This window comes from Mytilus edulis, chromosome 10 (assembly GCF_963676685.1).
Source record: "Mytilus edulis chromosome 10, xbMytEdul2.2, whole genome shotgun sequence".
NCBI classification, from domain to species: domain Eukaryota; kingdom Metazoa; phylum Mollusca; class Bivalvia; order Mytilida; family Mytilidae; genus Mytilus; species Mytilus edulis.
Genome location: NC_092353.1, coordinates 314582 through 325630, shown reverse-complemented (window position 1 = coordinate 325630; position 11049 = coordinate 314582). Strand labels below are relative to the sequence as shown.

The 11049-nt window shown below is 36.5% G+C and overlaps 1 protein-coding gene across 1 annotated transcript; it reads right to left on the bottom strand.

The window, feature by feature from the left end:
- Nucleotides 1-5325: 5325 nt before the first annotated feature.
- On the bottom strand, nt 5326-6971 carry LOC139493075 (uncharacterized). The gene has a single exon (XM_071281218.1). It carries the CDS (start codon nt 6622-6624, stop codon nt 5686-5688), a length of 939 nt encoding a protein of 312 aa, XP_071137319.1. The 5' UTR covers nt 6625-6971; the 3' UTR covers nt 5326-5685.
- Nucleotides 6972-11049: the final 4078 nt, after the last annotated feature.

Genomic DNA, 11049 nt, shown 5'->3' with positions numbered 1-11049 from the left:
TTACAGCAATAAAACATCTCGCAAAAATCACCGACTGGACGTGGAAGGGTAGTAATACAGACCATAAACAACAATAACATAGCATTGGTAATAGAACTGGGGAATGTGTCAAAGTAACAACAACCCGACCGAAGAGCAGAGAACTGCACAAAGCCAACAATTGGTCTTCAACACAGCGAGACTGAAATCCCGCACCCTACAGCTAGTCCCTTAACAAAGCGAGACTGAAATCCCGCACCCTACAGCCGGTCCCTTAATACAGGGAGACTGAAATCCCGCACCCTACAGCTGGTCCCTCAACACAGCGAGACTGGAATCCCGCACCCTACAGCTGGTCCCTTAACACAGCGAGACTGGAATCCCGCACCCTACAGCTGGTCCCTTAACACAGGGAGACTGGAATCCCGCACCCTACAGCTGGTCCCTTAACACAGCGAGACTGGAATCCCGCATCCTACAGCTGGTCCCTTAACACAGCGAGACTGGAATCCCGCACCCTACAGCTGGTCCCTTAACACAGCGAGACTGGAATCCCGCACCCTACAGCTGGTCCCTTAACACAGCGAGACTGGAATCCCGCACCCTACAGCTGGTCCCTTAACACAGCGAAACTGGAATCCCGCACCCTACAGCTGGTCCCTTAACACAGCGAGACTGGAATCCCGCACCCTACAGCTGGTCCCTTAACACAGCGAGACTGGAATCCCGCACCCTACAGCTGGTCCCTTAATACAGGGAGACTGGAATCCCGCACCCTACAGCTGGTCCCTTAACACAGGGAGACTGGAATCCCGCACCCTACAGCTGGTCTCTTAATACAGGGAGACTGGAATCCCGCACCCTACAGCTGGTCCCTTAACAAAAATGTTTACTAGTTAAACATTGGAGAAATCATTACAGACTTTACAAGGAGAGCTAAGGTTATACCTGGTAAAAAGATATACTTATGTAATCCTAACAAGTAAACAGACGACAACATCCTGTCCTACTCCGACATCCCCACCCACCACAAGTACACACAGACGACAACCTCCTGTCCCGTTCGACATCCCCACCCACCACAAGTACACACAGACGACAACCTCCTGTCCCGTTCGACATCCCCACCCACCACAAGTACACACAGACGACAACCTCCTGTCCCGTTCGACATCCCCACCCACCACAAGTACACACAGACGACAACCTCCTGTCCCGTTCGACATCCCTTCCCACCACAAGAACACAGACGACAACCTCCTGTCCCGTTCGACATCCCCACCCACCACAAGTACACACAGACGACAACCTCCTGTCCCGTTCGACATCCCCACCCACCACAAGTACACACAGACGACAACCTCCTGTCCCGTTCGACATCCCCACCCACCACAAGAACACAGACGACAACCTCCTGTCCCGTTCGACATCCCCACCCACCACAAGTACACACAGACGACAACCTCCTGTCCCGTTCGACATCCCCACCCACCACAAGAACACAGACGACAACCTCCTGTCCCGTTCGACATCCCCACCCACCACAAGTACACACAGACGACAACCTCCTGTCCCGTTCGACATCCCCACCCACCACAAGAACACAGACGACAACCTCCTGTCCCGTTCGACATCCCCACCCACCACAAGAAAACAGACGACAACCTCATGTCCCGTTCGACATCCAAACCCACCACAAGAACACAGACGACAACCTCCTGTCCCGTTCGACATCCCCACCCACCACAAGAACACAGACGACAACCTCCTGTCCCGTTCGACATCCCCACCCACCACAAGAACACAGACGGCAACCTCCTGTCCCACTCCGACATCCCCACCCACCACGTACCGTCGAAGTCAGTGTGCTTTTATTTAAACCTATGTAAATGAGAGATTTATCAATGTAATTAAAGTTTTCAGCTTTATCTAAACACCAAATCAAACTGGATGATGAACTGTTAAAACGTCATTGAAATAAAACCTGGAATTAATCCAATATGGAAGATTAAGGTCATTTAAAACGATTTGAGATGGATCAAATTTTAGAAAAAAGACAATAACATATATTTGTCATCGATATGAAAAAAAATATTCGTTTATTCATTTGAACTTCAATTTAACGTCCCATGCAAATCAAATTCTATAAAATATCATAACACGTCAAATAAGTGTTTTATCATTGAAAATAAGATTAATTACAAATCAATGTTTTCGAATAATTGAGTAGTTAAAATAAAAATTTCACAATAATTTAACATATCGTATCTTTTGAAAAAATCATTTTATTTTGATTGAAAACTATAAATGTAACAACCGCCTATAGATTTTTTTTGTATTTTTGTATTTTTTTTTTTTTTTTTGGTAAGTGTGTTTAGTGGTAGTTTAAATAGTCTTTTATACACGTATTCAAAGATAATTCTATAATAGATACAATTGTGTAAAAGATATACACAAAAGTACAGGATAAATAAAATATATATATAGCACACTATGTTGAAGCATATTTGACTGCTCGCCAAATCATATAACAATTATTATATTGAGCTTTGAAAGATAGTTAATTCTATGGTAGAAGGTCAAATAACAAGTACTCAAGAAATAGAGGAATCCAGAGAAAGATGAAGGGTATACATGTAACAATTACAATAACACTTTCTTTAAAAAAAATACACCTGGTATATATCCTGCTGTGATTTCGAAAACGTATATATAATAATAGATTAGAACCTTTGTCAATGATACAAAAGATAAGTCTGAACCTGACTCTATCAGAAGATGCACGTTTGGGCTTATTGGTATATTATGTTACGTTTTCACAAATATCAAGTCGACGGTAAGACTCAGTTTTCGAGTCTACATGAGTTTTGGGCTAATCCTCAAATTTACGTGAGATACAGAGATGTCTATATTTTTATTATTTGCTAATATTAGATATGAATTGATTTTTTTTTCTATGTTCCCTTCACTTTGACATGCAGTTCTGCTCCTGCTCATCACAGTGAGATGGAAGTCGTATTTTGAGCAAGATGAGTCATAGAATACTAAATACCTTATTTTATAAACAATGCACAACATGCAGACATAAAGCATTATTTATTACGCGTTAGCGTTGATCTGGTATGTATATTGGCGCTAAATGAAGTTCAATGATAAGATACATATTGATTCTTAAAGAAATCCGCTTATATGAAATTGAGAAGGGAAATGGAGAATGTGTCAAAGAGACAACAACCCGACTAAAGGGTAGAGTACTGCCGAAGGCCACCAATGGATATCATTCAAACAACTGGTTTTAGAATACATGTGTTTATTTCCAATGTAAAGACCCTATGAGTGAGTCAATATTAATACCAAAATACACAATCCTTAACGACCTTACAACAGTTTCGTAACTATATCCCTTTTGAATAAATATTTTAAAGGTTTGGTTAGCTATTGAGTTAATGCCGACACTTTGTGCTTTGTATAGAATAATACCATAAAAATTTACATGGTAAATACTTGAACGTATAAGATGTCTGCATGTTATGATTTACAGAACACATACATAAACACTGAAATATTAAAAACAGCAAAAAAAGGGCAAGCACCCAATAACATGCTTCTGACTTGGGACAGACACACACAGAAAGTTGCGGGGTTAAACTATTTTAAAGGCACCAACCCTTCTCAAAACTCTGGACAGTGGTGTAACAGTACAACATAAGAACGAATTATGAAAATCAGTTCAAAATGAATTAACTGATCAGAGGGATACAACTAGAAATACATCTAACAAAAACACAGAGTGGACGTGGCAAGGTACTTATACATCCCTAAAACAAAAATACATTAAGTACAGATCTGAGATTACTCGAAGTTACTGACATCTAGTTAAAGCCAATAACAACTAATAAAAACAAATCATGCATCTATAACTAAAATAACAATCAGTACACATCCAACTTCCAATGGATTTAATGTAAAGATGTTATAAATATCAGAGAAAACATGACTTACGTTATAGAGCCATGACTGTGCAAAAGTATTAATATTCAGTTTAATTTTGATAACAAAATCAATATTAATACCAATTAAAACAATATTCAAAAATCTGAATGGATGATAGCCATGTTGAATTGGTAACCATTTAGAATAAGTTTTTTTCAATGGATCGATAAATTCTAAATGATTGCTGTAAGTCTGAATGTTGGTTGTTATAGTCTGTTACATTAGCTAAGATTGTTGCACAAGTATAAACAATTATTATCTGAAAATATATTTAATTCTCCTAAAAGTTGAAATCTTAGAATCAATAAGAAAGTTAATGGAAATTACTTATGCAACAATCATTGATTATAGATTGAACACGGTCGTTTCTGGGTTATCGGCGGGATTACCGTATTTTTTTTATAGGTGATCTTCCATTTTCACGGGGTCTGAATCTCATCATATTTTTTAATGTAATTTTTTTCTGCAATGAACGAAAAGTCTCTAATACACAATGTTTATTTGTATAAAGAAAATGTCTTAAAATATTTTTTTTTAATCATCCAATAAAAGATGATTGACAACGATATAAAAATTGATATTCTAAACTTATACAATATGTGGTTAATTCCACATAATTTGTCTTCTTACACATTTATACAATGTAATCTGTATACTCCATGGCGTATATGGATAGACTTAGTTTATTGTTTGTATATTCAGTTTATTGTTTGTATATTCAGTTTATTGTTTGTATATTCAGTTTATTGTTTGTATATTCAGTTCATTGTTTGTATATTCAGTTTATTGTTTCTATATTCAGTTTATTGTTTCTATATTCAGTTTATTGTTTCATATTCAGTTTATTGTTTGTATATTCAGTTTATTGTTTGTATATTCACATACCCAGTTAGAGTCTTTGAAATACAAACTTTTCAAAGTTACACAGATAAAACATGTATTCCTATTAGTATTTCAATTTATTTCTTCCTTAACAGGCACAAAATTAATGATTTTATTCTTCTTATTCATATTTCTGTTGAATCGAGAGAGACCTTATAACCACTTGAAGGTATTTAGGGGAGCATACCAGGAGCCCTACAACCCATCTGTGTTAAACCTTCCGTAAGAAAGTGTCTCTCAATCTTTGTAAGGAACCTTTATAAGAGGCAATATTTGAATTGAGCAGAAATTTTAAAAAGATTTGAATCAAAACACAATTCTCTATGGTAGATGTTAACAAGACATATGGATTTAATAAAAATAAACCATACTGGCTACAAACCATAAATGAAATCAGTATATTTTAGGCAACTTGTCAATTCTGAATTATCTTACCAGGGTGAAATGTCGACACAATAATTAACAAACAAAATCATTATGTATGATTTATTTTTTCTTCTGTACTCCGTATATTTACACTTAGGATTACTCTGAATATAGGATATTTCAACGTACTCTATGTTTCAGATACAGTCTGATTAAATTAGATTCGAGTTATCAGGACTTCTCAAACTATTATAACACTTGCGTATTACCAAAATATAGGTGAAAACTGTTAATACCTATCTGGCCTTATATGTAAAAACTGATAATACCTATCTGTCCTTATTGAATTCTAATATAACGTGTAAATCCCAGTAAATTTCAAGTCAATATGGTCTTTATCGCTATTTATGCATGTTTATATATATATTTATACACATATAGTCGATAGTTCAACCACAAACTATATTAGTCCTGATTCTGATCCGTAGAATTTGGGGGTGGTGAACTTCCACCTTTTGCAACAATACTTTGAAGTTCTGATTTTTCATTTTTCATACTTTTAGAATGTTTTGACAGTCTTGTACTACTTTTGTTCGTTTTAGTACTATTCGTCACAATGCTGTCTGGTCCTTGGTTTGTTAATGTTCGTGACCCAAGCTGGACTCTGGACGCAGAAATAGATTCTACACGTGTGTCTGTTTGATATCCTTGATCAATAGTAGGCAGAACAAGGGGCGCTAACCCGTCTATACGCGGGGTGTAATGTTCCAGTTGTACAGTACCGTTAATACGCTGATTCTGCATTAACCTGGCTTTCAGCAATGAATCCGTACTCGAGTGAACCGGATTATTTTTCCCGAAAAGTACTGGTGATATCCGAGGGGGTCGTTCAAACTGAATAGGTGACCTCACAAAGTCAAACTTTCCTTGATTTTTAATGACGCGTCGTGCTGGAAAATGTTTGTATGTTTTTTCGTAAACTCCAGGGGTATTTGTACTTGTGGGCGACAAACTCCGAGGGTCCACAACATCTACTGCTCCCACATATGTCCTTTGTTTCGGTTTTGTCATAAAGTTTGTAGAATAAAATGTGACTTCCTTACTTTTGTTTTCTGACGGACTTAGACTACACTTTGCTGATAGTTTAGATGACATGTCAGAGACCTCTTGTTCTCGACATCGTTGGTTCATCTCGGACAGAATCTGTTGTTGTTTGCCTAAACGCCGCTTTTCAAAGCTATGCGATAGATCCATGATGGCGACTTTATCTGGTGTCGGCAACCTGTTTCTGGCATCCCTGTAATGCACTAATGTTTTCAAATGTTCTCGTGTCGGGTCCCTCAAAAACGAAGGCGCTGGCTCCACAGCTGCCTCCAGTAAGGTGTGGGACTGAAATAATCTCATGTTGTATCATAGATTGTAACTGGTATTCCAAAACACCTCGTTCCAATAAAAATAATGATTTGTTAAAATAACATAACTAACTAAATTGATTTTACATTTCCACAATAGCTTGAAATGAACTTGAATTATTCGGCTTATAAGTAAATCCTTATTATGGTTACGACTCCCCGAGATAATCCGACAGACGATAATCTGCCGTGAATCCTAACTTTACACAGTTCAATCTGTGAACACACCGTTATATTGCCAGCTTTATTATAAACAACGCATTTAAAATTCTTTTATTTCAAGCAGTCTGTCAAAGTAGTATTAATGTTAAAATGCCGTTGATTCAAGCTTATTCATGATCATAAACCGTGATCGTATCAAATTTCCAATTATTTTATTATTTAAAAATCCAGTCTATACTTACAGTAATTATTCAGTTACATATCATTTAAAAATCTGTTCCATATATATAGTTATAATAAATTTACATTGTTTATGGAAGGAATTATTCTCTTAATATAAACTCAATTACTAATGCATTCCTTTTTATTCTTAAAGTATTCAGAAAATCAATATAAGTATAATTTCACTCAGTAAAAAGTCTTATACATGTTACATATAGTTACCTAACAGATAACAATCGTCATTAGGTATCATTGTCCTGGGCTGTATTGATTTCTACAAATATATCTTTTATTTGACAAGAAGTATCAGTAGGATAGGTTTATTTCTCTGATGATGATCTACAAAATAGAATGTCATTTTTGGATCTATGATAGGAATAAAAAAGATACCCTCCCCTTTCTCTGAAATGAATAAGAAAATACTGTAATATTTATCAAAATAATTTGTAAATGAAGCACATAGGTCTAATAAGTATGACATATGTTCTTTGGCAGCGCATTATTTCCTAATAATTGTTAATTAATCTTTCTTTCTTTCTTTCTTTCCTTCTTTCTGAGAGAGAGAGAGAGAGATATATTAACAAACATTATCAGGACTAAACTATAAAATTCTTCCTTTGAAAACATGTTTACCGATGCTATATTTTTTCTGCCCCATTAATCGAGAGACCCGGTGCCATGTGGTATTTTGAACCCCATGGTAAATTGACCCCGGGGTCAAAATACCGCTATGGTAAATTGACCCCCATGGTAAATTGAACCCCCTCCCCCCTGTATTGAAAGTTGAACCCCCATGGTAAATTGACCCCCCCCCCCCCTGTTTTTTTCATTCTAGATGATTTATAAAACATTTTACATTATACAAAAGCTAACCAAAGATTAAAAATCATTCATACAAGAAGTGGAGGTCAATTTTCCATGATAGGTTGAAAGAAAAATATTTGCTTGGTAGAAGTGCTCTGAAGTCTTAATCAACCAAATTTCATTCAAAAAACTTCTTAAAGCATTATAACTAGACCATGTAGCTTGAACACTTTAATTATTTCAAATTTGAAACATTTATATAGAATGGTAGACTTAAGTTTTAATTTTCCATGGTAAAAAAGGGGGAGGGGGTCAAATTACCATGGCTCAGTTAAATCTAAAAAGTAAAATGTTCAAAACATCTTTTCAAGCTAGTAAAATACATACAAAATACTTATTGGAGTATAATTACTATGTAAAGGAGATAGAGTAGCTAGAATTTTAAAAATTAAAGGTCTGTAGTAGGGGGTTCAATATACCATGGTAGGGGCCAGGGGTCAAAATACCATGGTAGGGGGTCAAAATACCATGGCAAAATATTTTGTTTTGTAAAATACCATTTCAAGCAATTAAAATACATACAAACTACTAATTGGAGTATAATAACGATTTAAAACAGTTGTAACAGCTATTTTTTTTAATCTAAGGTCTATGGTAGGGGTTCATTATACCATGGTAGGGGGTTCAAAATACCATGGCAAAATAAAATTTTCAAAATACCATTTCAAGCAAGTAAAATACATACAAACTACTAATTAGAGTATAATAACTGTTTAAAGGAGTTATAACAGCTTAAATTTTTGAATTTAAGGTCTATAGTAGGGGGTTCAATATACCGCAGGGGGGTCAAAATACCATGCCAAAGTTAAATTTTCAAAACATCTTTTCCAGCATGTTAAATACATAAAAACTACTTATTAGAGTTAATTTTCAAAACATCTTTTCCAGTATGTTAAATAAATACAAACCACTTATTATTACTATGTTCAGGAGTAAGAATAGCTAGAAATTTTGAAATTCAAGGTCTACAGTAGGGGGTTCATTATACCGCAAAGGGGTCTAAATACCAGGGCTATGTAGAATTTTCAAAATATCTTTTCAAGCAAGGAAAATACATACAAACTACTTATTGGAGTATAATGATTACTATAGCAAACAAATCTAGCTGTTACAACTCTTTTACAAAGTGAGCTATTCTAACTCCTTAACATATAATAATACTCCAATAAGTAGTAGTTTGTATGTATTTAACCTGCTTGAAAAGATATTTTGAAATTTTTACTTAGCCATGGTGTTTTGACCCCCCCCCTTTTTGCGGTATATTGAACCCCCCTACTATAGATCTCTCATGTAAAAAAAATCTTAACTATCTAACTCCTTAACATAGTAATAATACACCAATAAGTAGTTTGTATGCTGGAACAGATATTTTGTAAATTTTATTTTTCCATGGTATTTTGACCCCCCTGCGGTATATTGAACCCCCTACTTAAAACTTCAAATTAAAAGAAATGATATCCAATAAATTGTAAATTAGATTGACTGCACTACTATTTATCAAAAACAGGGGGGTTCAATATACCGCAGGTGGGGGGGGGGGGTCAATATACCGCAGGGGGTTCAAAATACCATATGTGAAAAATTATCCCGGGGTCAAAATACCATGCGGTATAATGGGTTCAAAATACCATATGACACAGGTAGCCCGCATGAAACCTTGTCCGCGGCTCGTCGATGAAGAATTCACGCTCGTGTAAAAAAAAAATGCGATGCTAGATTTCTTCTGCCCCGTACTTCGAGAGACCCACAGTTGCACGCAGAAACATTGTCCGTTGCTTCCCGGTGAATAATTCTCCCTCGTATAACAAATTTCACGATACTATATATTTCTGCCGCCCCGTACATCGAGAGACCATTGTTAGTACGCATAAAACCTTGTCCGCGGCTCCCCGATGAAAAATTATCCCTCATGTTAATTTTTAAAAAATTTCTGCCACCCCGTACGTCGAGTGACGCGGTAGCCCACATAACACTTTTGTGTGGGATGGATAGCGGGGACCATCGGGTCGACGGGCGACCGTAATCGCCCTGGTTGTGCCGTATTTAATTGTTTTCAAGGAGATCCAAAAGTTTCCATTTAGTCAAAGACAAATAATGCATAATATTATATGCAACCGATTCAGTTAATATGAGCAACATATTGTTTGATCTTTTTTGGAGTTGTCTAATTAGAAGTTACGCCACATTTTGATACTAGTTCAATAAGTGTTGTGTTTCTAATGACACTCAATATATCAATGAAGTCTAAGACAGAGAGGTAACTTGTTTAATTATTTAACGCTATTTTATTTTAAACAATTAAATGTTATTCAATCTACTATTAGCCTCATTGTTCTTTTCGCTCACAAGGTAGACCATATCAAACTATTTTATTCAGTTTTCACTAAACGATTTCCGGTTCTTAAGTTCAAATGTACACTTATTGACTGGGTATGAGTGGAATAGTAAGTTTATTGTCCTTAGAGGTTCAACTATATTGTCCTGAGGCGTAGCCGAGGGCAATATAGTTGTATCCGAGGGTACAATAAACTTACTATTTCACGAATATCCTGTCAGTCACTGTTTTATAATACGAAAAAGACAACAGACAATAAATGGCGGTGATAAATCAAGTTCGATCGTAATATATAAAGCAGAAACCCAACCATAAAGTTTACTTCGAAAATATTCTAAAATACTAAGGCTATACGTCTTAAGCTCTGGGGTCACACATTCACGATTTTTACTGCCGTCCTTGACAGGACCATTCCCGATTAAAATTTGTCAAAAGTCTGATCAAGATCCTGTGAATCGTGGATGGAAATTCGATTTGTATCTTTCGCCAGGTAAAATTCGACCGAGTCTGTCACGACTGCGTCCCGATTCTACCGAATGTACTCCGATAGAGATCAGATAGTGACAAGACAGTGAACCGACGCTGACGGAAGTTATCCGTTCGAAAACTGTCGGCATAATCGGGATGATCAGATACTGTCGGAACGTAATCCTATCACGGTCCGCTCTATCGCATTGCAAACGGCTTTGTCTGGTCTCAGTCGTATTGTATTCTGTTATTGTCGGGACTTCTCCAGATCATTCCCGTTCCACAGGACACCGTCCCGAATACACAGAACATTGTTAGGAATTCGATCCGATACAGCAGAATCTGTCACGACATAGGCACGATTGT